The following is a 27,632-nucleotide window of genomic DNA, read 5'->3' on the forward strand; positions in this document are numbered from 1 at the left end:
GGGATGGGATGCTCTCCACCAAGGAATTATTTCCAGGTAAGGTTAAAAGACTTGCTTCTAGGATCTGGGATTTCAAAGGTCATGAGATTTGGGGTGGAATTGTGAGTTTTGGCAAAATGACACATGTTTTTGGTTTGGTTTCTGCTTTCAGAATGGGAACATGCCGATGTAGTGAGCCATTGGCACAGGACACTGGGGTCTGAGACCATGACCAATGCTCTGCGATGCCAGACGTGGGGATACAAAGACTATCCTCAGTAGACATCAGCTCAAGACATTCAGCAGTAGGATCTCTCACTTTTGGTAAAAGAGATGACCTTGAGCCTTGTAGGATGATTTGACCTCTGAGGCCAGCTGCTATTGTATGCACTAAGCCAGTGCATACAATTGCTGCATTTTAGGCAAACAGAAGACATCTTGGTCATATGTGCTACCTGCAGAAACTTGCTACTCTACCAGTTATCATCCCAAATTTCCTCCATGCTGCTTTTTTCTTGCAGTTTATTCCTTCTTTCTAGCATATATTTGCTTTCCACTTGTTTATTACAATGGTATTTCTCTCTTTTGTCTCAACCTTTGCTTCCTAAAAACTTGTAGCATGTCTGGCCACTGCTCTTGTTGAGCTGGAGGGATAAATCAGATGCACCCTCCTTCTAGGCTGTAGGAAATCTGTAGGGATGTGGTCCCATTTTGAAAATTGCATGGACGGGAAATACACATTCTGTGAGATCATCCACCATGATATCTGTTGGGAGGAACTAGAGATGCCATGAGCCATGCTCAGCTCACCCAAACCCTGTCTGACAGGAAAAGGAATTCCTGTGTAATAAAAATTAAGATAATTGCCTATGAAGAAATGTTTCATTGTGGAGGGTATTTTCATACACATTAGTGGACAGGAGGTCAAATTCAGAGAACATAAGATCAAGCCCTGGGAGAGGCGACTTTGTTTTTATTTAAATTACCATTTTGGGTTTTTTTCACAGATGCTGTTGGGTTCTGGGGTAGGTCCCCACTTACTTTCCTGGGGAAAGTTTAAAAGTCCTAAAAACTGTGGGAGCTCTGAGCAAAGGGAATGTCACTGTTCTCTCCACCTCTTCCACATCTATTGAGGAAGCTATTCCACATATATTGAGGAAGAAAACAGCTTTTTTCTTCCAGCATCTCAAAGTGCAAAGCTAAGTAGCTCACCTTGCCCCATCTGACCCCCCAGTCAGGAGAGCAGCACCTGGCAGGGCCAGACCTGCTCATCTCTGGATGTGAAGATACCAAGAAGATGGAATTTAAAGGAGTCACAGCTAGCTGTGGAGAAGTATCTGATCCTCACCCTTTACCTGTTCTGATCCTGCCTGAACAAACTTCAGGTCAAGAGATGATGAAAGTAAAGTGTGATTTTCTTGTTAAAGAAAGGGAAAATTAAGAAAGAGAAAAAGGCTAGAGGAATGAGAACTATTATACATGGAAGATTTTGGGGCTTTTGTGGCTGGGGTAAGGGCAGTTGGGTGGAGGATGAGGACAGTGCTGTGCAGAAGACCCTGTTTTGCTCTTAGTCTTCTACTTCTCTACAAATACATGTAAGCTCAGGACTACTGGGGTTAGATTCATAGTAAAGCTTGCTAGGAGAGGTGGTGGGGGATGGACTAAAGGGGAAAAGAAAGTATGAGAAGACACCTTCAAAATATTCAGAATGAGGAGAGATGCTCTTGCTGGTGTTGGCCATGGACTTGGAAGACCTTGGCTCTGTCCTGGAGTCAACCATAAGCCACAAATTGACAGCTGTGAGGTGCACAGGTTTCAGCTCATACATTTACTTTGCAGTTGTAACAGCTAGGAGCATGTACACTCAGCTGCAGCTCAAACGCTAAGCCCATCACTGTGTTCATTTGTGAGTGCCTGTACATCTCCATAGACTTCCAGTGTGGTGCTGGCCACATCATTTCTTCACAGTGGTTCAGGGAAGCTAGAAGTCTGTATGAGAAAAGAGAACCCTTTGACTGAATCCCTTGAGTGTTAGGGAGCCTGCTCTATCAGTTTGATGTACCACATGAAATACATTAGGTCTCCATCTGGTAAATAATTCCTGTCTTTCCACAAAAGGGATCTAAGAAGGAGATAAGCAGGGCACCTTTGACCAAAAAACATTATCTTCTCATCTACTTTGGGTCTACTAAAGGCCAGCACTGGCATATTAAGAGCAAAGATTTGCAAGCAAAGATTCCCCGTTTCTGTCTGCAGGAGAAGGGCAGTGATTGTGCAGTCAAACAGCACCTCACAGTTGGGATTCACGTAGGATTTGCAGAAGCCTGGACCTGAGCTTCCAGGCATCATACTGCTGACAAATGGGATTCCCAAACACTCGGACTCATTGAGATTTTGAACTCCGCTTATTTTATGCAGTACTCCAAGGGGCCTTTGAACGAATATGTTTCACCACTCTGTCCTCCCAGAGAGACCTCATGTCAGTTTGATACAGGGGGCCTTGGACCGAAGTGCTGTCTGAGCAGCAGTGATTGCCTATCTGCTCATCTCTTTCAGCTGCACTGTCCAGAGAATGTTTTTTTTCTCTTTGTCTCCTACTTACTATTACCTCTTCCCATTTGTCCTTGATTTTATCAGTTGAGAATGTGCCTATGTGTTGTCTACAATGGATTTTTGAATGAGTGCCTTTTGGCCAGCTGGCGCTATTGGCATTTTGGTGCAGACTGGTGAGAAGAAAGGAAAAGGGATTGAATTCAGGACTCCAAAAAATGAAACCACCTCATTTTTCATCCCTTTGATTAACTCACTGGTTTATTTGCCTGTAACAATGACAAATGACGCCACCAGCTGATGCTATCACATTTGGCAGAGTCGGCCTAGTTTTGAACTCGGCAATTAAAACTCTACATGGGACAGATTTATGGTAATGTTTCACAAACTCTTGGGGAAAAAATGTCTTTGACAGCTACAAGCTAAGCGGGAATCTGAAAGGTTCTTAACAGCAAGAACAAATAGTTCCTTTATGTCCTATCTATTTATTCTGAGCTACTAATATCCACTAATGCTACTCACGATCATGATTGTAGGATGTCTGTGTTTTATTCTCATTGGTTTTTTGTCTGTTTTACTGTCAGTCTAATACTGTTCTTATTTACACCAGTATAAATTGGGAGCACTTCCACGGAAATTAACTGTGCTAGCTTTATGGTAGTACAGGCTCCAGAGAGCCTTAAAATGCCTCATCCAAGCAGCTGAGGGCAGGTGGTTGCTTGTTGAAGGAGAAATCTCACCTTTCACTTAAAACCTGCTTTTTGCCTTCATGGCTCTTAGGAGATGCTCTCTGAATACAGAAGGCTCAAACCAAGAAAGCAAATTAAACTTCCAAATATATTCTTCCCTTCTTGTTATTATTAGCTGGGACGTGGCTGGGAAGGTCTCATAGTTGTTGAGCTTTCAGGTCAGATACTACTGAGTGTCAGGGCTTTGCAAGGAAGTGCCCCCATGCCATGCTTGTTGCATCCATTAATGTCAACAACAGTTTTGCGGGCAGAGATGCTCTGCATGTGGGATGACCCAAACCTATTCCCTTCCTGAATCACATATCTGATGTGTTTTACAGCCAGTGGAGTGGAACAGATGCCTCCAACTCCCCTGAACTATTTGAAATGCCACATTAGGGGGCCATGAGTCCCACCTAGTATCCTAAAGTCCAGTTTAATCCCCATCATGGCTATAGCAAGTGTGGTCAAACTTCGACCCTGCAAGCTCTATACCCAAATCCTCATGTACCTGCAAGCCACAGCACATAACCCACATCTGGGAAGATGGGAGAGGAGGAAATCTCCAGGAGGATCATAGAATCATAGAATCATTAAGGTTGGAAAAGACCTCTAGGATCATCTAGTCCAACTGTCAACCCAACACCTCCATGCCTACGAAACCATGTCCTGAAGTGCCACATCTACACATTTTTTTAACTCCTCCAGGGATGGTGATTCCACCACCTCTCTGGGCAGCCTGTTCCAATGCTTGACAACCCTTTCAGTAAAGAAATTTTTCCCAATATCCAATCTAAACCTCTTCTGACGCAACTTGAGGCCATTTCCTCTTGTCCTATCACTTGTTACTTGGGAGAAGAAACCGACACCCACCTCTCTACAACCTCCTTTCAGGTAGTTGTAGAGAGCGATATGGTCTCCCCTCAGCCTCTGCTTCTGCAGGCTAAACAACCCCAGTTCCCTCAGCCGCTCCTCATCAGACTTGTGCTCCAGACCCTTCACCAGCTTCGTTGCCCTTCTCTGGACACACTCCAGCACCTCAATGTCCTTCTTGTAGTGAGGGGCCCAAAACTGAACACAGTATTGGAGGTGAGGCCTCACCAGTGCCGAGTACAGGGGCACGATCACTTCCCTACTCCTGCTGGCCACACTATTCCTGATATAAGCCAGAATGCTGTTGGCTTTCTTGGCCACCTGGGCTCACTGCTGGCTCATGTTCAGCCGGCTGTCAACCAACACGCCCAGGTCCTTTTCCTCCGGGCAGCTTTCCAGGCACTCTTACCCAAGCCTGTAGCGTTGCATGGGGTTGTTGTGATCGAAGGGCAGGACCCGGCATTTGGTCTTGTTGAACCTCATACAACTGGCCTCAGCCCATCGATCCAGCCTGTCCAGATCCCTCTGCAGAGCCTTCCTACCCTCAAGCAGATCGACACTCCCGCCCAGCTTGGTGTCATCTGCAAACTTACTGAGGACACACTCAATCCCCTCATCCAGATCATTGATAAAGATATTAGACAGATCTGGCCCCAAAACTGAGCCCTGGGGAACACCACTTGTGACCGTCCACCAACTGGATTTAACTCTGTTCACCACAACTCTCTGGGCTTGGCCATCCAGCCAGTTTTTTACCCAGCGAAGAATACATCCGCCTAAGCCATGAGCCGCCAGCTTCTCTAGGAGAATGCTGTGGGAAACCGTGTCAAAGGCTTTACTAAAGTCCAGATAGATAACATCTACAGCCTTTCCCTCATCCACTAGGCGGGTCACCTTGTCATAGAAGGAGATCAGGTTGGTCAAGCAGGACCTGCCTTTCATGAACCCATGCTGGCTGGGCCTGATCCCCTGGTTGGCCTGCACATTCCTGTTGAGCACACTCAAGATGAACCACTCCATAATTTTTCCTGGTACCAAGGTCAGGCTAACAGGTCTGTAGTTCCCTGGATCGTCCTTCCAGCCCTTCTTGTAGATGAGCGTCACATTGGCAAGCCTCCAGTCATCTGGGACCTTCCCTGTTAACCAGGACTGCTGATAAATGATGGAGAGTGGCTTGGCAAGCTCCTCCGCCAGCTCCCTCAGTACTCTCAGGTGGATCCCATCCGGCCCCATAGACTTGTGAGTGTCCAGGTGGCATAGCAGGTCATTAACTGCTTCCTCCTCGATTATGGGGGGTTTATTCTGCTCTCTGTCCCTGTCTTCCTGCTCAGGGGGCTGAATTCCCTGGGGATAACTGGTCTAACTACTAAAGACTGATGCAAAGAAGGCATTAAGTACCTCAGCCTTTTCCTCCTCCTTGGTGGCAATGTTCCCCCCCACATCCAATAAAGGAGGGAGATTCTCCTTGGCTCTCTTTTTGTTGTTAATGTATTTGTAAAAACATTTTTTATTATCTCTTACAACAGCAGACAGATTGAGTTCTAGCTGGGCTTTTGCCCAGCGAAGGGTTATCAAGCATTGGAACAGGCTGCCGAGGGAAGCGGTTGAGTCACCATCCCTGGACGTATTTAAAATACGTTTGGATGAGGTGCTTAGGGACATGGTGTAGTGGTGGTCTTGGTAGTGTTACATTTACGGGTGGACTCGATGATCTTAAAGGTCTTTTCCAACCTATATGATTCTGTGATTCTGTGATTTTCTTGCCTACCCAGGCACAGAGGAGTGGGGAGTTGTTTAGAGAAGCTCCAGGCGTGGCTCACAGAAGGGTAGAGGGTTCCCATGAGGCCCTGTAAGATGGGAGCAAGAAGACCATGGGGACATTTTCTTGCATACCCAGGCCCAGAGGAGTGGGGGGGTTGTTGTGTTCAGATCCACTTTGCTGGGAAACAGCTCTAATAAAGCAGGGTCGTGATCACCCGTGCCTGCCGGTGTGTGGCATGCTGCACACACAGGAGGAGGGTGAGTCAGTAACAACACACCTGGTCCTCCAGAGGAGATGCAGGTAGACCTAAAGGGCCCTGCCTTTGCCTTGAAGTCTAAACTCATGGATTACACACAAAGCCACCAAAGTGAGCGGCTGCGTTGTAAGTCCATCTTGTACAATGCAATGCACTCATCCACCCCTCCCCTGCCACAGCACTGTTAGTAATTCATTCTGCACATCTGCTAATGCTCCTTGTCTCTCTCTGCTGCCCATGGCTTTTGTTTAAATGTTAATACCGTGTGTGCTGCCTTTTATCTGGAGATGGAGATGGATTGCTGTGTCAGGCTGGATTTAAATTCATTTTGCTGTTAAAAATTTGTAATTATATTGAAAGGTTGTATGAAGTCCAAGACCTCTCTGGGCTACTGTGGTTAATTAGCTGCTACAGATATTGTGCATTCAATCAAATCATACTCACTGCATTAAATTAAGTTATTAAACATTTGAAATAGTTGAGATATTAGCAATGCTTGATCGCTGGAAGGTCACACACTTCGTTACTCATCTAGGCCAAGTGCTGTGTGTTGGGCAATTTAAGTGCAAATGGATTTGCAGGTTGAAGAGCCCTCTGAGAAGGCATTTGCTAACGGTTGGCAGATTTGCACAGACACTGAGAATGTAGTTAGAGGCCGAGGCTGGGACCTTCATGAAAGCAATGAGTTCCTCATGCAAGTGAGGTCTGTCCCTGCTTACAGGCTCCACCAAGCAACCAGTGTTCATTAGGGACCTATTGAAAAGGTCCTGTTTGCCTGTTTGAAGGAAAGGAGAGGAATTGGTCCAAATAAATTCAGATGGGAGTGAAGAGATAGCTGTGGATTATGATATGAAATCAGAATTAGGTAGGGAACTACTACATATAAATGGAAATAGATGCCTTTGTGCTGCTGCTCTGGAAAATGTTGGCTTTTGTCCTTGTCCTTCTTTTCCAAGGGCCTTGTCTCTCACACTGTCCTTCATGCCAGGAGGTCCAGGTAGGTCCTGTGTCCAGTCCTGGCCATTGCCATATGCTGGATGGGTGACTCATGCTGAGCTACTCACAGCCAGATCTACACCATACTGCGATGTGCTGGGATCCTACATACCAGAAACAACCAGGGGAAGACTCTCTACCAACACAGGTCAGCTAGACCTGGCAGGTAGCTTGCGGGGTGGAGACGACACTGTGCTTGTAGTCATGGTGATATATTCCCCAGCTGCAACCTCTCCTCGTTTTCTTAATCTGCTTTTGTCCTGCTACACCACTAAAAGCATTGCTGATCCATGGCAAAGGAGCTGCATACGCTCTTCCAAGTAACTCCAAGTCCTCTCCCACTGTCCTGGTTGAACCCCAGCCAGCAACTAAGCACCACACAGCCGCTCGCTCACTCCCCCACAGTGGGATGGGGGAGGGAATCGGAAGGGTAAAAGTGAGAAAACTCATGGGTTGAGATAAAGACAGTTTAATAAGTAAAGCAAAAGCCGCACATGCAATCTAAGCAAAACAAGGAATTCACTCACTCCTTCCCATGGGCAGGCAGGTGTCCAGCCATCTACAGGAAAGCAGGGCTCCATCACACGGTTACTTGGGAAGACAAACGCCATCACTCCGAACATCCCCCCTCCTTCCTTCTTCTACCCCCAGCTTCATATGCTGAGCATGACGCCATACGGTATGGAATAGCCCTTTGGTCAGTTGGGGTCAGCTGTCTCAGCTGTGTCCCCTCCCAACTCCAGCCTACTCGCTGGTGGGGTGGGGTGAGGAGCAGAAAAGGCCTTGACTCTGTGTAAGCGCTGCTCAGCAGTAACTAAAACATCACTGTGTTATCAGCACTGTTTTCATCACAAATCCAAAACACAGCCCCATACTAGCTGCTATGAAGAAAATTAACTCTATCCCAGTCAAAACCAGCACACCCACACACGCTGGCCGCCCAGTTTGTCTATCTGGTGTTTGGGTCTCTGCTCTCTCCTGTGCATCAGCCATCCCTGCTGGCAGGCAGCTCGTTGCTGGGAGGAAAGAACAGCTTTGGAGATCCTAATGGCCATTTCACATGCAATCAAAAGCCTTGTGGCCATAGACAGGGAAGACATCTCTTGAAGGTGCATCTGGTGGCACAGGCAGGCAGAAGAAAGTCCCCAAGCTGTGGGCCAGGCTCTGTCCAGTTTGTTTGAAGGCATCATGTGATGTGGCTGAGACAACCGGTGCGGTAGCTAACACAGATGCCATCATTTTAGAGATGGGGAAACCGAGGCAGAAGGTTACACAAGGTGACAGACAACAGAAATCTTCTCTTTTCAGGAAACAAACCCAAAACTTTTCCATCACTCAAAGTCCACTTCAGTGCTTTACTGGGGGTATTAAAGACAGCCCTCGGCCCCTCTCTGCAGGGATGATGCTGCAGCACGGGGTCCGTATTTCAAAGCAACGCAACAGATCCTCCCTCCTTAGCAGGTCCCACCTGCTGCCTCCATATCCCTGGGCGAGGGAGGCAGCGGTGAATATTCAGTTCTCCAAGAAAACCACAGTGAGTTGTATTGTGCCCCTGGTTCTTATTCCAGGTGCTCCCCAGAAATCGATATTGCTATCTGCTCCTCTGCAGGAACGTGGCGTGCTTGTCTTCATTGATCTTTCTTTTGAAAAAATACAGAGGAGAAGAGGTTATTGTTTCTCTCTCCGCTGGACATGTGCTATCTCCCAGACCCACAGCCTGCAGCTGGTTTTCTTTGTCAAATGATTTTGGCTTAGCTGCCGTGATAATCACACAGCTGGGCAGTGGGAAATCCCGCCCAGTAGCTGACGCCTGCCTAATCGCTGCTGGTTGTGTTTGGAGACTCCAGGACCTGCTGTAATAACACCGCCACTTAATTAGTCTTTTCCTGAGTAACGGCTTTGGAAAGCAAAGGAATTGTAGCTTCCTAGATCCTCTTAACTATGTGAGTACACGATGGGTGAAGACAGTCCTGATAAAGAACAACAGAGGGAGATTATGTAGCTGGATGTCAAACCTTGGCCCTGCCTCAGTTTCCCCTTCTTGGGTTTCTCACTATCTGGTGTCGAGACAATCCAAATAACACCCACTCCTGGGGCATGGTTTATTATAAGGACATTACAGTTCAAATATCAGAATAAATCTATATCTTTCCTTTTCTGCCAGGGCTGTCTGGCATGTTTACCACCTCTCCGTTTGTGGGGTTTTCATCACAAGCAGCCCCAGCTCACCATCCAGGCTAACTGCTCCACTAAAGGGCCTCTAAAGGCAGCTTGTGCTGGTATTTTAGCTTGTTTCTAGGTTTGTATTAATGACAGAGTGCCTCTTCTGTATTTGGAGGGTTCAGATGCATGACTTACCAGCCCCTCAGCCTACCAGCAACCTACCAGCCCCTCAGACCCCCCTCCTTATCCCTGACTTGTTCCCAACTCCTGACAGATACCTTCATCCTCATAACCAGCCCCTGACCTGCCTCCTCCTCACCTTCCTTATTCCTTCCCTTCTCCAACCCGCCCCAAATCCATCTCTTCCTGTCATCAGTTCTTGTCTTGGTTGATCCCTCCAAACAACCTGCTCAATGTCCTCCAAGTTGTTATTTTTGCTGCAATCCCATTTTTGCCTAAATTTGAGACTCTTCACCTCCCCTCTCCCTCCTGGCATACTCTCCCACTTGCCACTGACATTGCCCTCCCTGTGTTTGCCTTTCTTCTCCTGGCCTTCCTCACAGAAGTCCTAGCTCTGGCAGGGTCATCAAATACATCAACCAAAGAAAACATCCAAACAGACCTTGAAAGCAAGAAAAGAGGATATTTCCAGGAAAAAAAGCAGCCATAAGATGGCTCTACTTCATTCTAAAGGCTCCAAGATCTCTTAGTTTTAACTGAGCAAAGAATGGCTCTTTCAATGGTCATTTAATGGGAGACTGGTTGGAAGACTGAAAGTCAAAACCCGGTCCAAATTCACATTCACAGAACTTCAGGAAGTTGAGATTTGTTACTGTAGTTTGGATCCATGTTGTAAAAGTGCAGTCTAAACTCTGGCACTCAGACTCCAGTCCAAATTTCCCTCACTTCTGTGCAGTTTCTGGTTTCAGTGCTGGGTCAGATCAAAGTTATCCCTGGAGACAGGGTGCAAACACCTTCTCAGTTCTGAGTTGGGTTTGCTCTTCAGCTCCATCTCTGAGTTCAATGCTTGGGGTAGAAAAGTATTAAAGTTCTTCATTTTCTTTTTAGTCGCTAGTATTGTGTTTGTGTTAGAAGTCCATAATATTTAATTCTTCCTGTACATTTTTGATGTCCACTGTTGCTGTGCCAAACCTTGAATATTAATGCAGGCTGTATCAGGCATGTACTTCATGGAGCTTATGGTGGACGCAGGGCCAGCAGCTCTAATGAACCTGTGGGTAAATGCTGTTTGGATGCTTTGGAAGACAGGTACCAGCACCTTCATCTCCCAGAACCATGGGCACAAATGTGGTCCATGTGGTCCTAGTACAAGATCTACTGAATTTAGACACCAGATACTTATTTTCCTTTGCTACATGTCTTAATTTCCACAGAGATAGTTGGTATTTCATAGAAAAAGCTCAAGCCGTTCCCACCTCGGAGCTGTTTGCCCCTGGGCAGGTCAGCATGGCTGCTCCACAGCTGTAAAGTGTGGCCACATGGTGGTCAAAACCAGACCATGGTCACAGCCCTGAGTCCCGTGGGTAAGAAAAGTGAGCTGGGGAGAGGAGATAAAAGTGAGGGTGTGATAGTCCCTCCAAGGGATCTGCTTACAGAGCTGGATGAAATTGTTCATTCAAGACATTCTTTTTGCGGAAAATGCCTTTAAAAAAAAAAAAATCTGTGGGAAATGTCCAATTTCAACAACAATTTTGGGGTTTTCATTGAGAAAGAAAAAGCTTGAAAAATGTGCAGTTTTTTTGGCGAAGGAAAGCTAAGGAGTTTGGCAAAAACCCAAAACAAAACCAAAACCCAGAAACCCCAAATTGTTTTGGTTTGTGGCCAAAATGTTTCCAGTTTTTGATTGCCAGAAACCAAACATTTTTCAGTTTTTTCTTTTTCAATGAAAATCCCCAAACTTCTGCAGAAAAAAGTTAAGATAAGCTTTTGTTTTCACCGATTGTCTTTCATAGGAACAGAAACAATTTCTGGCCTTACCTTTTTCCTCTGTGGATGGATGCATGTGTGAGCGTGGGACTGCGATGGCTCTTTTGTGAGCTTCCTTTGTCTGTCAACCTGAGCTGCAGCATTTTCTCTTTCTGGCTTAGCTCCTCCAGCCCTGGCTGCCTGCCCATCGCTGGCTGTCCATGGGCAGGTTTGAGCATCCCCTGCAAAATACTTTGGCCCTTCAGCTTCCAGAGATGTCAGTAGCATTTGAGGATGGCAAACACATTGTGGCAGTAGCTGGACATCATGCAGGATCTGGCCCTCAATAAAACTACCTTAATCTTGGCAGGGAAGTCTGGATTATGCAACACCTCTTGGCTTCTTAATTGTGATTTTCCAGCCTCGCTTCCCACCCACTGTGCCTGGGATTACACCTGTCTTAGTGTGCATGTTCTGCATTGCTGTGTTCCAGCTTGGATACACTCCCTTAAAAACAATTACTTCATGTGGCAGGTCTAGTTAACACCCCTTCACAGCTCTCAAGCTGCCTCTGACCCCGCAGATGCTAAGTGTTAGCACTTGTGCTCTAGTTGCTGTAATTCTCATTACCTCAGTGTAGACAAGACCTGTTTGCACCTTGAAAGCTTTAAAATCTTTTAGGGCTATCAGTTATGGAGGGTTTGATGGTGGTGGTGGTGGTGGTTGGGTTTTTTCTTCCCAACGATGTGGAGTGCCAGTATCTGCCAATTACTTCACTGGAGCTATGTGAGATGGGCACCCACGGAAGCTCAGCCAACTTTTTGCCCTTTACCACCCCACTGAAGTCATTGCCAAATGTAAAGCCAGGCCCTTTGGATTTTCTTCTCGGTTTCAGATGTGAAGGTGATCAGTTGCTGACTGAGTGTTGCAGAGATCTTTGGAGAACAGTACACATTCAGCTTGGAGATGAAGAGCTAAATTCAGACCATTTGTGTTCTTGGCATGATGCTTGTCCTCATCGGCTCTGTGTTTGCTTTAGAAGTCAGACTAGCTGGCATGCCCTGGCTGCCGTCTAACATGGATTAATTCTGACTTCTTCAGGCTTCAAGGAAGCAGATTGTGGAGGGGCTTTCATCACAAGAGGAATTAAAGAAGCTAGTAAGGTATCTTAACCCGAACCACGTCACCGATGGCTTTCAATCAGGAAGGAGGACAGATGAGATTAACCTCGAAAACCCCTTGACTTCCTTGCGGAGACTGTAAACCACAGTGCCAAGTGAGAGAGGAATGCAGGAAGAGGATCATTTTTATGTGGACATGTAAGGAACTGGACTTAGACCACCAAGCCCATTCCACATTGGCCACTGAACAGTCATCAGAGGGTGTTGACTTCTGACCACTACTGTTTTTGTTAACAGGGAAAATAAAACCATATGTTGCCTAAGTAGATGCACAAAACTTTTCTCCAAATCCCTGCAGAAAAACTGTCAGCAGCAAAAGTATTTACTTTGGTAATGCAGCTGGGCTTAATCCCAGCCCCATTGTGTTTGTGCATGCCTTTTCACCACTGAGCTCAATAACATGCTGTTTGCGAAGAGGGTGAATGAATGCATGCAGTATGATTTCGGTTATTAGGCCTATCGGTTACAGCCTGAGACAAAAGGCTGGAGTCAACAATGGTAGCACTACATAGGCACTGCTCATGCTTCGAGTTAGGCTAAATGGAAATCTTAGTCATCAGTCACGTCAACTAGCCATCAGCTTGAGGTAGGCCAGCAGGACTTGGCCTGGCAGCGCGGATCCTCAGCTGGCTTAAATCAGCGTAAATCCAGTGTAGTCCAAGGAGCCACAGCTGAGGATTCTGGCGCCTACTGTCTATTTGTGAGTTTAGTGGTTGCTGAATGCTTAATTCACTGGGCTGCACGCTCCCGCAGCTGAGCGATGGATGTGCTCGCAGCCTGCTCCTTCCTGGCTCGGGGGACAGCAAACCCTGGTGGGGTCCCTGGCTGGTATCTCTGCAGGTACCAGCCTTCACCTGAGGGTTGGGGTCCTGGGTGACTGCTCCTCCTCTGCCTCCTGCTGTCCCAGGGAAAGTGGTGTCTCCACATTGAACAAGCTGGTTGAGACATTGCAAGGACTGTGGGCAAGAGCAGTAGTTGGGTGAAAAGGCTAGTGTATAGGGGTTGGGTGCTTGTGTTAAGTATATTTATAATTTGGGGGGGTTCAGGCAGTGAATTGGTGATGGTGATGGTAATGGGGAATGCACTACAGCTCTGACCTCAGGTTAGGTACTCTATGACGCGCTCTCCATGGAGGACGTGTGCAGGAACGAGCTGCCTCCTTGTGTGATAAGCTGACATGCAAGGAATATGTTGCATGTGTTTCTGCAGGGCTTTGGCTTGTGCATGCATTTAAAATGCTGCCATCACTGAGTTTCTGAAGCTGTCTGTGACTTGGTACAGCTCATATCATAGAATCATATAATCATAGAACAGTTTGGTTGGAAGGGACCTTTAAAGGTCATCTAGTCCAACCTCCCTGCAATGAGCAGGGACATCTTCAACTAGAGCAGGTTGCTCAGAGCCCCTGTCCAACCTGACCTTAATGTTTCCAGGGATGGGGCATCTACCACCTCTCTGGGCAACCTGGGCCAGTGCCTCACCACCCTCATTGTAAAAAATTTCTTCCTTCTATCTAGTCTGAATCTACCCTCTTTTAGTTTAAAACCATTACCCCTTGTCTTATCACAACAGGCCCTACTAAAAAGTCTGTCCCTGCCTTTCTTATAAGCCCCTTTAAGTACTGGAAGGCTGCTATAAGGTCTCCCGGAGCCTTCTCTTCTCCAGGCTGAACAACCCCAACTCTCTCAGCCTGTCCTCATAGGAGAGGTGTTCCATCCCTCTCATCATTTTCGTGGCCCTCCTCTGGACCTGCTCCAACAGCTCCATGTCCTTGTTGTGCTGAGGACCCCAGAGCTGGACGCAGTACTCCAGGTGGGGTCTCACCAGAGCAGAGCAGAGGGGCAGAATCACCTCCCTCGACCTGCTGGCCACGCTGCTTTTGATGCAGCCCAGGGTACAGTTGGCTTTCTGGGCTGCCAGTGCACATTGTTGGCTCATGTCCAGCTTTTCATCCACCAGTACCCCCAAGTCCTTCTCCACAGGGCTGCTCTCAATCCCTTCATCCCTCAGCCAGTATTGATACTGGGGGTTGCCCTGACCCAGGTGCAGGACCTGAATATGGGTCTGAATGCAGTGCCATAGGAAGATCCCCAAATGAAACAAACTTGTCCATGTGCTAGTATGGTATGAACACAGCCCAGAGCAGGAATATGTCTTTGTTTCAGGCTTTGCTGGGATAACAGGCTTCTTTTCTTGGATACATCAGTTCTGACATTCCCTTCCTTGAGCAGGAGACAAAGGAAAAAAGCAACTGAACTGCCCCACAGGTGACGACGGGATGGGTGTAGAAAAAAATGGGTGAAAGTTACATGAAAGTTAAGGAAAGAACTGAAAGATTTGGGATGAACAGAGGTTTTCCATGCAAGGCATGGAGCTGGGCAGGTGTGGTGTTGGAAGCTATGTGTAATTTGAGGGAATGGGGCAGGGAACAGCAAGATAGGTGACCATCTGTGTCAGCATTTGTGTGAGACACCTGAGATGGGAAAGTTCACAAGAGAACAGATTTTGTGCCTAATCTGACTGGTTTGCATCTTCCCCAGGGCCTGCTTCAAACCCTCAGCATTCATAATCCTCAAACACGGAGTTACTCACTCTGCATCTGGATTTTGACGTGGCCGAATCCAGAGTAGAAAGGCAAAGGCAGGCGGCCCAGATGCTGTCACTGCAAACATCTGTAAGCGAGGGTGAGACCCACAGCAGCAGGTCCATGCCTGGTGCTGTATTGGGTTTGCGTGGCAAGGTTTTGGTAGCAGATAGTACCAAGGGTGGCTTCTGTGACAAGCTGCTAGAAGCTTCCCCTATGTCCGATAGAGCCAATGCCAGCTGGCTCCAAGATGGACCCGCCACTGGCCAAGGCTGAGCCCATCAGTGACGGTGGTAGCGCCTCTGGGATAACGTATTTAAGAACAGGGGAAAAAAAACCTGTGCAATTGCAGCTGGAGAGAGGAGTGAGAATATGTGAGAGAAACAACTCTGCAGACACCAAGGGCAGTGAAGAAGGAGGGGCAGGAGGTGCTCCAGGCGCCGGAGCAGAGATTCCCCTGCAGCCCATGGTGAAGACCATGGTGAGGCAGGCTGTCCCTCTGAAGCCCATGGAGGTCCATGGTGGAGCAGATATCCACCTGCAGCCCATGGAGGACCCCATGCTGGAGCAGGTGGCTGCACCCGAAGGAGGCTGTGACCCCATGGGAAGCCTGCGCTGCAGCAGGCTCCTGGCAGGACCTGTGGACCCATGGAGAGAGGAGCCCACGCTGGAGCAGGTTAGTGTCAGGACTTGTGACCCCATAGGGAACCCACGATGGAGCAGTCTGTTCCTGAAGGACTGTACCCTATGGAAGGGACCCACGCTGGAGCAGTTTGTGAAGAACTGCAGCCCGTGGGAAGGACTCACGCTGGAGCAGGGGAAGAGCGTGAGGAGTCCTGCCCCTGAGGAGGAAGGAGTGGCAGAGACAACGTGTGATGAGCTGACCACAACCCCCATTCCCTGTCCCCCGTGCTGCTGGAGGGGAGGAGGTAGAGAACTCAGGAGCAAAGTTAAGCCCAAGAAGAAGGGAGAGGTGGGGGGAAGGTGTTTTAAGATTTAGTTTTTACTTCTCATTATCCTACTCTGATTTTAATTGGTAATAAAATTAAACTAATTTCCCCGAGTCTGTTTTGCCCATGACGGTAACTGCTGAGTGATGTCCCTGTTCTTATCTCGACGCACAAGCCTTTTGTTATATTTTCTCTCCCCTGTCCAGCTGAGGAGGAGTGATAGGGTGGCTTGGGTGGTCACCGGGTGTCCAGCCAGGGTCAACCCACCACAGGCGCTGACCCTGTTTTGGTGGCAGTGCATGCAGGACATAGGACCTCCCCAGAGGCAGCGTACTGTCAGCGTGCCCTGGTCCCCATTGTCCTAGGCTGGTGACAGGGCACGGTGCACACCCTCATTACAAACTTACCAAAGGGCTGCTTTACAAAGTGAAAAGCTGCTAAAATTCCAGTTAGGGAAGCGGGGAAAAGCCACCTGTCCTCACCGTCACCAGAAGAGCCACAGTATTTCAGTACGGTTAAAATGGAGAGTCCTTTCTCACACAGCTTCAGCTGGAGGTGTGGAAGCCATTCAGCTCCCATAAAAAGCTGTTTTGATGGACTCTCCTTGTGTTGGAAATACCACATGGAGATGAATTTCTAGCAAACGGAATTGTGCTTTGGGTCTGAGGAACTCTGACCATGGTTTGGCTCAATGCAAATTAACCCATTCCCAAACTTTGGAAATAAGTGAGGAAAGGTAATTTTGGGCCCCAAGAGGGCCAAATTTCTCATTGTAAAGCAAATATAAAAAGAACTTCTTTCTCTCAGGGTAAAGGCTGATAGAGAAACCAGATCTTCTCAGCTAAGAGAAGATCTAGTTCTGCTGAGACTTCCATGAGGATGCAACTTTTTTTTCTAATATTCTGTGATAAACTTGAAGAGATTGCTGGTAGACCTATGCAACACAAATTGTTTAGACCAGCCAACAAACCCATGCCAAGATGGGTGATTTAAAGTATCCTTTGTAGAGCTGCATAATAAAGGAAAACACCTGATAAAATTTAGGGATATTCCCTAAAATGCCCCTGTAAAACATGGGACACTTGTTTTAGGGCTGTTTGACACCATTTGCTTCACGATGTCAAAAAGTATTACAGTGCCACCAATTATTTCTGTAACATCGAACCTTTGGGATAAGAAGTAGATGTATTTTGGGGCAGTGGCAGAGCAAGACAAGAAGCACAGGGTGGTGCAGAGAAATTAAACCAGAGAGAAAGCCCAGCACCTTTGACATGCTCTGGTATCACACACGTTCAGCATCACGAAGCTATGGCTGTATCAGAGTATTACCATCAATAATATAATCTGATTAAAACGCCAACACTGCGTGTGCTGTGAGCTGCATGAGAGAGAAGCCTGTCCCATCCTGGAGAGGCTGTACGTGAGCTGATGAGCGCAGTGAGGCGAGGGCAGGGCTGGGAGGTTCTGCAGAAGGAACACTGATGTTGAAGACAATGAGGGAACCATTAAAAATCACCCATGAAAAAACACTGATTTTTTTTCTGGTTTTCTGGGGAATGGCAAAATGACTTTTTTGTGGAAGAATTTCAGCTTTCAGCAGAGAAAATGATCCTTTTGATATTTTTCCCCAAAACAATTTTTCCTCTTTTTATTTTTTATTTAGGCTGGAGACTGCTGTTGCCACTGAATCTTAAGTTTTTATTAGAAATTTCCTATGGGGCAGGAGACTGGGAATTATTCTAAGTAACTCTTTCTATATAAAAATCCTAAACATCTCAACATTGGTCTCATGCTGCTCCTTCTAGTCATGCAGGAGACAGTCCCCCATTCAAGCTTCTCCTCGAGCAAAGATGCTTTAAGGGAATCCCAATGCTCCTTAGCCCCAAATGTTTTCCTGCTGTTGCCCGGTAGTTTGCTGTCCCACTGCTGTGCCAAAAGAATTGCTTGTGGATCGTGCTGCAAATGGGGTCTGTGCACTTTTAAAAGTCTCAATTAATTTATTTCCCCCCTTGACCCCAAGTGTTTTCTTTCACTGACTTGGTTTATAGCTGGTTGCATGGGTCCGAAGGAGGAGGACATTCAGGAACCTCTTCAGCTGGCTTTGCTTCTGGAAAAATGTCATGTGGAAGATGTTAGGGGAGCATTTTCTGGCCAGCGCCATGTGTTATTGAAGCGATCATCTCCTTGAGATCAGTCCCTGGTGGAACAAAGTCTCCTCTGCTGACCTCAGCGCTGTGTCTTCATGTGCCAATTACTTCCAGGTAATTAAGGTCTAAGCAGCACACTACAGGGTAGGTATTGTGTGGTGTGCAGTCTTGCTCAGGAAAGGATATGAACACAAGCACTCCCTAAATGGTCAGGGGTTAGCTAATGCCATTTTAAAGGCTTCCCATGTCTTTGCTTGGCCCTGGTGCCCTGAGAACACTGCTGCAGGAGAGAGGGTTGAACCGCAGGAAGATTGTGAGTTAAAATGTTCATGGCCTCTTCAGGCCAGCTAGGACGCTATTTAAAGGAGTGTATTATTCTCTGCTGTATCTTCTGGCCTGCACAGGGAGCTTTCATTAGAGCAGCTGGCAGAGAGAGAGAGAGAGATAGTGCCTTGGAGAGCTCGTGAAGCTTTCCACAACAGCTCGGATTGAAAGAGCCTTTGACTGTGCATCTTGCAAAATGTTTTCTCTGAGATGTCAAAATATGCATCAGTCAAACGGAAGGAGTCTGGAATGTATGACGTACATGTTGGTTACTGATAGAGCTGTAGCCATGCGGGACCGGGTCACAGCAGGTGCTCCCCAAAGCTCTGCAAAGGCACTGTGGTCCTCAGGGACTTTCTGAGGTCCTGGGGAGTACCTCAACCTCTGTCGTAGTGGGGACAAACCTCAAACCCAGGGGGGGATTCTCCCCCAGGGGGACAAACCTTTCAAACACCATTGGGTTCGAAAGCAAGCAAGCAACTTTTTGCTACCCCATCTCTCAAAGAAGGGCAGGTCCCTTGGCTTTCTTCTCTTCCAAAGTGCGAGATTACATACGTTGAGCTTCCCAGCAGGGGATGGGAGGGTGCACAGGCAGGGATGGAGGGTCACGTGTCACAGCATGTGGTTACAACCTCCATGGGGACCATCTGAGCTGGGAGCCCTGGGAGGTGACATAGCTTCCAGACCCCATGTGCTCCTGTCTTGCCTCAGAAAATGTGGTTTGTGGACTGGAGGTCAGCTTGCCCTGCTGTCTCTGCCCTGTGAAGTTGAGAAGTGGGAGACTGACCATTATGCAGCCTTGCAAACGTGTGAGGCAGAGTCGTGGTTTGGGAGCCAACTGGCAGGAGCCCATTTTGTGTATCTCACGCCTAGCCTTGAGGACTTGAAGGCTGTTGAAGGGGGCTGTGGAACAACAACATCCAAATTTTCCTAAGGAAAATACATCACAAAGCAAACTCTGATAACACAGGGATAGACAGGCAAGGAAGCTGCTTTTAGTAAAACTCCTGGGCATGTCTCTCGAGCCTGTTGAGAGCTGCTTGAAGGCACTTTATTTCAAGAAGAGATTTTGGTTTTCTTGGATGGTGGGATGACTTGCACAACTGGAGTGCGGTGATGGATGGCTATAAACTCTTCAGGAGGGATAGGCGAGGCAGGAGAGGTGGTGGGGTAGCCCTATACGTTAGGGAGTGTCTGGATAGTTTAGAGCTCGATGATGGTGATGACAGGGTGGAGTGTCTATGGGTAAGAATCAGGAGGAAGGCCAACAAGGCAGATGTGGTGGGAGTCTGTTACAGACCCCCCAACCAGGATGAGGAGACAGATGAACTATTCTATAAGCAGCTGGGAGAAGCCTCACGATCGCTAACCCTTGTTCTTGTGGAGGACTTCAACCTGCCGGATGTCTGCTGGAAATACAATACAGCAGAGAGGAAACAGTCTAGGAGGTTCCTAGAGCGTGTGGCAGATAACTTCCTGACGCAGCTGGTGAGCGAGCCAAGTAGGGAAGGTGCCCCGCTGGACCTCTTGTTCACCAACAGAGAAGGACTTGTGAGCGATGTGATGGTTGGAGGCTGTCTTGGGCAGAGTGATCACGAAATGATAGAGTTTTTGATACATCGAGAAGCGGCGAGGGGGGTCAGCAAAACTGCCACCTTAGACTTCCAGAGGGCAGACTTCAGCCTATTTAGGAAACTGGTCGACAGGATCCCCTGGGAGGCAGCCCTTATGGGCAAAGAAGTCCAGGAAGGCTGGACATTCTTTAAGGAGGAAGTCCTAAAGGCACAAGAGCGGGCTGTCCCCAGGTGCCAAAAGACCAGCCGGCGGGGAAGAAGACCGGCCTGGCTGACTAGAGAGCTCTGGCTAGAACTCAGGAAAAAGAGGAGAGTCTATGACCTCTGGAAGAAGGGGCGGGCAACTCCGGAGGACTGCAAAGGTGTAGCAAGGCTGTGCAGGGAGAAAAGTAGAAGGGCCAAAGCTGAGCTAGAGCTCAATCTGGCTGCTGCTGTAAATGACAACAAAAACCACTTCTTCAAATACATTAGCAGCAAAAGGAGAGGTAAGGAGAATCTCCAGCCCCTAGTAGATGGGGGAGGGAACACAGTGACCAAGGATGAGGAAAAGGCTGAGGTACTTAATGCCTTCTTTGCCTCAGCCTTTAATAGCAGGGCCAATTGTTCTCTGGGTACCCAGCCCCTGGAGTTGGAAGATAGGGACGGGGACCAGACTGGAGCCCCCATAATGCAGGGGGAAATGGTCAGTGACCTGCTGCACCACTTAGACACTCACAAGGCTATGGGGCCTGATGAGATCCACCCAAGAGTACTGAAGGAACTGGCAGATGTGCTCACCAAGCCCCTTTCCATCATTTACCAGCAGTCCTGGCTAACTGGGGAGGTCCCAGTTGACTGGAGATTAGCAAATGGACGCCCATCTTCAAGAAGGGCCGGAAGGAGGACCCGGGGAACTACAGGCCTGTCAGCCTGACCTCGGTACCGGGGAAGCTGATGGAGCAGATCATCCTGAGTGCTATCACATGGCATGTAGAGAATAACCAAGGGATCAAGCCCAGCCAGCATGGGTTCAGGAAAGGCAGGTCCTGCTTGACCAACCTGATCTCCTTCTACGACAAGGTGACCCGCCTAATGGATGAGGGAAAAGCTGTGGATGTTGTCTATCTAGACTTCAGTAAAGCCTTTGACACGGTTTCCCACAGCATTCTCCTGGAGAAACTGGCTGCTCATGGCTTAGACAAGTGTACTCTTCGCTGGGTAAAGAACTGGCTGGACGGCCGGGCCCAAAGAGTGGTGGTGACTGGAGTTTACTCCAGTTGGCGGCCGGTCACAAGTGGTTCCCCAGGGCTCTGTGTTGGGGCCAGTTCTGATTAATATCTTTATCAATGATCTGGATGAAGGGATTGAGTGCACCCTCAGTAAGTTTGCAGACAACACCAAGTTGTGTGGGAGTGTTGATCTGCTTGAGGGTAGGAAGGCTCTACAGAGGGATCTGGACAGGCTGGATCGATGGGCGAGGTCAATTGTATGAGGTTCAACAAGGCCAAGTGCTGGGTCCTTCACTTGGGCCACAGCAACCCCATGCAATGCTACAGGCTTGGGGAAGAGTGGCTGGAAAGCTGCCCAGCACAGAAGGACCTGGGCGTGTTGGTTGACAGCCAGCTGAATATGAGCCAGCAGTGTGCCCAGGTGGCCAAGAAAGCCAATGGCATCCTGGCTTGTATCAAAAATAGCATGGCCAGCAGGACTAGGGCAGTGATCGTGCCCCTGTACTCGTCACTGGTGAGGCTGCACCTCAAATACCGTGTTCAGTTTTGGGCCCCTCACTACAAGAGAGACATTGAGGTGCTGGAGCATTCCAGAGAAGGTCAATGAAGCTGGTGAAGGGTCTGGAGCAGAAGTCTTATGAGGAGCAACTGAGGGAACTGGGGGTGTTTAGCCTGGAGAAAAGGAGGCTGAGGGGAGACCTTATCGCTCTCTACAACTACCTGAAAGGAGGTTGTAGAGAGGTGGGGGTCGGTCTCTTCTCCCTGGTAACAAGTGATAGGATGAGAGGAAATGGCCCCAAGTTGCGCCAGGGGAGGTTTAGACTGGATATTAGGAAATTTTACTTCACTGAAAGGGTTATCAAGCATTGGAACAGGCTGCCCAGGGAAGTGGTTGAGTTGCCATCCCTGGAAGTATTTAAAAGATGTTTGGATGAGGTGCTTATGGACATGGTAGAGTGGTGGTCTTGGTAGTGTTAGTTTACGGTTGGACTCAATGATCTTAAAGGTCTTTTCCAACCTATACGATTCTGTGATTCTGTGATTCCGTGAAGTGTGGCCTTGAGTATGGCCAGAGGGTGTCCTTCAGAGCATGTGGGATCCCATGCTCTTGGCCAGGCTTGGTGGCTTGCTGTGCTGCTGAGCCCTCCCGGCGGTGCCAGGCTGACGGCTTGGACGGTGCCAGCCATGTCCCCTGGGCAGCCCGGGGAGCAGGTTCCTCCCAAGCCGCTCGCTAACGGGAATGCAGGCATAGTGTTTCCATGAGTAAGCCTCACTTGCAGGGGTGCATGTTTGCAGGATGAGGCCATGGAGCGAATTAGTGAGCTCCCAGCTCGTTGTGGAGCTGGCAAGGTACACGTGGTGTGGAGCTGGGCAAATGCACGCTCGAGAGCTTTTAATTTCATGCTTCCTGAGCAAGCACACTTTTCTCCATAAAAGCTGCAAGACTCTTGGTGGTTTTATTTCTGTATTAAATTTAGCCTTTCTTTAAAAGTAGAAAAGGCTAAAAATGGGGGAGTGGTACAGGACTGGGGCAGATTTTCTTGTGGGCTGGGGCAAGGGGCATCTTTCTGGTTTGCACTTACAGTGTGCACAAAACGGTGTTGTGGTCCTGCCCTCTACATCTGAGACAGTTCATGACACTAATCATTCAAAAATACACATTGCAAACATCTTGCTCAGGACGAGCTGCGGCCCTTCCCTTCTAAGAACAGTGGATAACAGATGAGGTGTGAGGCAGGGGTGAGTTAGGGGTCCCCAGGCAAGGTCAGCAAGGGTTAGTACATCCAAATGGCAGGTCCCCATTCAGGTCCTGCTCACAGTTACGTGTCATGTTTACATGGCAGCACCGGAGCTGGTATGCTCCTGCAAGGACTAATTAGTCTTGATTTTGGATGATGCTGATGTGGACAGACCATTTCCAGGTCTGAGGCCACCTCTGGGATCTGTGCACGATGCTTCATGTGCTGTGCTCCCAGATGTGCAAAGAAAGGCACTTCTCACCACCTCAGTGAAGCACAAGGAAAGAAAGATTGTAGTGAGTGTAGCAAAACTGTTGGGTTTGCTTTGCATAAATGTAAAATTTTTTTTCATTTTCCTTTCCTCTAACTCACTCCCTGCTCTATAGCCCGAAACACCATCCCAGATCTGCAAATCCTTACTAGGTTTCCAGTCCTTACCTGGTTTCTAATCCTTTAAACCCATTTTCCCCCATCTAGTAGATAGCACATGGAAAACTTTGGGTTCACGGTCACGCTCCCCGCACGGATGTGAGTGCAGTCCAAGCAAATAAATCCTGAGTGCAAGCATTCATACATGAAGAACTTCACACTCGGAAACATGACCACACTAAATTGCTGCCAGAGTTTTAAAGGCAGCTTTTGAAAATATTGGCCCTGCATCTTGTATTTCTGCACCAAATGGTTTGATTCATTAGGGAAACATCAGCTAACTGCACATAGGACCGCATCCTGGGGATGCAAGGAGGAGAGAGGCTGGGATGAAGACAGCTCTCTGCTTGTACCTAAACACACCCTAGGCTAGTTAGCTACCAGAGGAAAAGGAAATCTTTATGATTTCTGCCTTTATTTTCCATGTCTCTGCAATTACAAAGACTTGATATAGAAGAGTATCTTTCAAGTATATAAAGCATATGCTCCCCAGAAACATTCAGCAGCAATGGTTTTGGCTCCTGTAACTAATACTAGCAGAAGGTTCAATTTCCTGACCGTCAGCACCAGTTTTTATTAAGAATTAACATTTTCCCTTTATTTTTCCCCCAATTCCCAAAGTATTATTGATAGTTGATTATTACTATTTTATGTGAGGTCATCACAATTAGGTTTGAATTGTAGACGTGCAAACATGCAGTCTGTAAAACTCAACTCAGTGTTGGAGTGCATAGGTAGTATATGTTTATAAGCTGCCCTGAGGCTATGAACTCCCTCACAGAGAAGTTAGGAGATCCCAGAATGAAGGTTTTATCTCCCATCTTTATTTATCTTTCACAAGCCTGTGTCTCATGAAGGTCTCATGACCATTATACAGTGTTTTTGTACAGGATCCTCTTCATTCAGCTCACCGAAGAGACATCGCTTTGTCAAGGAGCACCCACTCAATATTTCATGTTGGGCCTGTGGTTGCTCCAACACGTGTGCTACCGGTGAGGTGGGGATCTCAGTCCATCACAGCTCTCCCCACATCAGCCTCAGCTGCTCAGGGCCCTGCTCACCCTGCAGTCCCTCTCTCCTCCGCTGGCTTCTCAATCAGGGGCTCAAGCCTGTCTGTGGGTCTTGCCAACTTGTCTCACTTTCAGCCCTCTCAGGCATCTTCCAAAAAAAGTCCCTTGCTTTCCTCCGCACAGCAACCCTAGGAGTGATTTATGGTGTAATTTATGAGTTATATACTATTATAATGTGTATCATGCAAAGGGATAGAGCAATGAGATCTTCTGCTTCATTGCAAAGACCCCTATACTTAAGCCCATGTTTTACATATGCTTACGTACGTGGGATGAGGGCCAGCGCCCATCCCAGTGCATCTCTTTTAGTGCAATGTGCCAAATGAGAGGGAACATGCTTATGGGGACAGGAACTTAATTTTAATATCTACCAGTATTTGAAGCTACGTGATCTTTCACTGCACAAAACCCATCACTGATACTGGGTCACCGGGGCACCAAACCCGTTGCTTGTCCTTAATGCTCTGAGAAGTCCCATGAACTTCAGGAAGATCAAGCACATGCTTGGATGCCCCCAAATCAGGCTTGTCATTCAATACTGATATGAAAGGCCACAGATTTTATAAGTTATTGGTATGTTGTAGGTTAAAACTTTTAAAAGAGTGCTTTGGGCGAGCTTATTCTATGTGTAACTTAGGGTTAAATTTTATCCTCCCCCCAGCCCTTAACTTTTACTACACATTTTGTTTCAATCAGGATTTGCTTGAATTCACCCGGTTATATCTGAGGGCAGGGTTTGTCCTTCTCTCTGTTGCTAAGTTTAGTTACACTTAAAGCAAAGAGATGTTAGGGTCCTTGAAGGAAAAAGGTACAACTAATAACAGTAAAATTCAATTACTGAACATCTATGAATGACAAAGTGTTGTGGAAAACATTTTGATCTGAATGAAATACTTAGCTCTACACAAAATGAAATATTGTCTGATATCTAGGGCTTTTCATAAGCAAGTGGAAACAAATGTAATTATGATAGGCAGAAAGGAAAAATCAATGTTTTGCTTTGAAAATTAGCCTTTTCTGGATTGTTTTTTCTGGCTGAGACAGTCTGACAACATTTTAAGAAATATTTTGATCTACTTAAAATTGTCTGTCTTTCTCTCTCTCTCTCTTTTTTTTAACCAAAAAGATGTATTTCTGGGTAAAAATTTGTACTCTATCCAGAAAGGGAAATTGTTCTGTCAAGGGTATTGTAAAAAACCTTGTGTTTCATTGGCTTTTAATGGAACCTTAATAGAAGTTGGCAGTGTAGATGACGAAGCTGGAAGGCTGCAGTGAAATTAAAATAATCAGAAGTTGTTCTGAGGTTCATGACCATGAGAAAGCCCTCAAAGCCTGTAACTATTCACTCAGCCATAAAAATGGCTGATCTCATTTCTTCCCATCACATCCCATCCTTGGGCGAAATGCTCATGACTGCAAGAAGCCATCGTGCTGTTGCTATTGATCTTAGATGGAAGATGTGCAGATACTGCAGTGAGGAGGGCAAGGACCAGCTTCACCAAAAAAAGTGCCTTGAAATCTGGAAAAGTCCTTGGATCTGGGAAGGAGAGGATAAATTTTAATCAATGTCAATGTTTCCAGCTGATTTAGAAAAGCCTGACTATGCATTAAGCTGTAATGACCTCTGGCAGACTTTTAATCTAGATTCAAGTGTTATAACTTTCTTTTTTAATGATGATTATGGCTTCTAAATCCTTTGAAACAGTTGCATCTGAATGAGTTTGTGCTACTGGGAGCTTACGTTGCACCCACTGGAGGTTCCTCAGATTTTTGCCGGAGTATTGCCGAAATCAGAATTAGAAGAAATGTTTCCCAGGGATAACACTACCTGGACTGGTACTTCTATTGACCCCCTACACTGGTTATTTCTCCCCCTAATATATCCGCATGCTCTTTCTTTTTCCCCATCATTACTGCCATATATTCAGACGGCTATTTGCTTTCAGTCTATCGGTTTGTCTACTGCATAGCCTTTAATAATGGTTATTTCCTGGTAGTGAATGCTCGACTTGGTCTAGGGGGACCTGTTTGTAGCATAGTTTTCTGTAATTACCCAAAATTTACACAGCAATTCCAGGCCTATTATATGGGGCATAGTGTGTAATTACAGGCATAACATATTAGGTCCTAATAACAGCAAATATATCATTACACAAATCATTCATGTTACTGTGCTGATATTTTTATATGGAGTAAGTGACTACAATTGCTAATAATTATAACACACGTCTTACACTGCCATGTAACCGGTGCCACTGCGACATATAGCAGGGCCGGGGCAGGAATAAGGAAACTCCCAGTGAAATACGGTAGACTCCGTGAAATATTACATCCAAAAACCAAGGTGGAAATCCTCTCTGTATAGTTTTGTGTGTGTGCATGTGCATATATATGACAATTGTATTCAAAGCAGCCATCTAGGAAGAGGGATCCACATTGTCTTGCTTAGATGATGGATCTCCTAGTTAGTTATGTGAGGGGAGATGGTTCTTTAGGCCCCAGGGCTGTAGAGGGAGGGAATAAATTCTATAAAAGCAGCAGCAAGCAGAGCTGGGCCAGCAGGTCACCAGGTGAGCTGTGCAAATGGTGCATCTCACCTTCCAGTTTGGAAGAGCTGGGCTCAGCCCAAGATTTGTAATAAAAGTGCTTTGAGGTACTTTAAACCTCCCCTGAAAGGTGACCACTGATCCCTGCCAAATGTTGGTAGCTTGTACGGAAAATGTGTTCGCGCTGGCATCCATCAGGCAGCGCTGGGAGTCGTGTGGATTAATGAGACAGAAGGGCTGCAAGGCCAGTCCCGACCTTTGCATGCAGCTTTATGAGTGATTTGGGTTGATGCATATAGGTTTATGAGTGATTTGGGTTGATGTACGTTAGTTAATGGGTTTATTTAGGCATTGCCATCCTGGCACTCCAAGGTGCGCCATCTCAGCCCTTGGCATGGAGGGTAGGTAGGTGGAGGCTAGATGCAACGGGGACTTTTTTTTCCTATACTACTATATCAAAAAGTTCAGACGGTGACTTCTGTTTCAACATCTACCTATTTATATTTGCTGCCTGGTTTAGGCTGAAATTTGTTTCCTTTGCCAGCAGGTTAACCCGCTTTCTGGGCTCTGTCTGCAGCATCCCAGCAGTACTTTTGACAGCACTAGCTTGCAATGTCAAGCCTCCTTTCTCCATCGCAACAGAATAA

The 27,632-nt window shown here is 47.2% G+C and overlaps 1 protein-coding gene across 1 annotated transcript; it reads left to right on the forward strand.

Annotated features, from left to right (window-relative positions):
* Nucleotides 1–27,632, forward strand: LOC142409205 (uncharacterized). The gene is made up of 7 exons (XM_075500466.1): nucleotides 1–36; nucleotides 14,955–15,824; nucleotides 16,155–16,278; nucleotides 17,040–17,127; nucleotides 18,122–18,209; nucleotides 19,131–19,153; nucleotides 27,563–27,632. The coding sequence occupies exons 2-7, from the start codon at nucleotides 15,231–15,233 to the stop codon at nucleotides 27,630–27,632; spliced, it is 987 nt and encodes a 328-aa protein (XP_075356581.1). The 5' UTR covers nucleotides 1–36; nucleotides 14,955–15,230.

The sequence above is a fragment of the Mycteria americana genome, chromosome 4, assembly GCF_035582795.1.
Source record: "Mycteria americana isolate JAX WOST 10 ecotype Jacksonville Zoo and Gardens chromosome 4, USCA_MyAme_1.0, whole genome shotgun sequence".
Lineage (NCBI taxonomy): Eukaryota > Metazoa > Chordata > Aves > Ciconiiformes > Ciconiidae > Mycteria > Mycteria americana.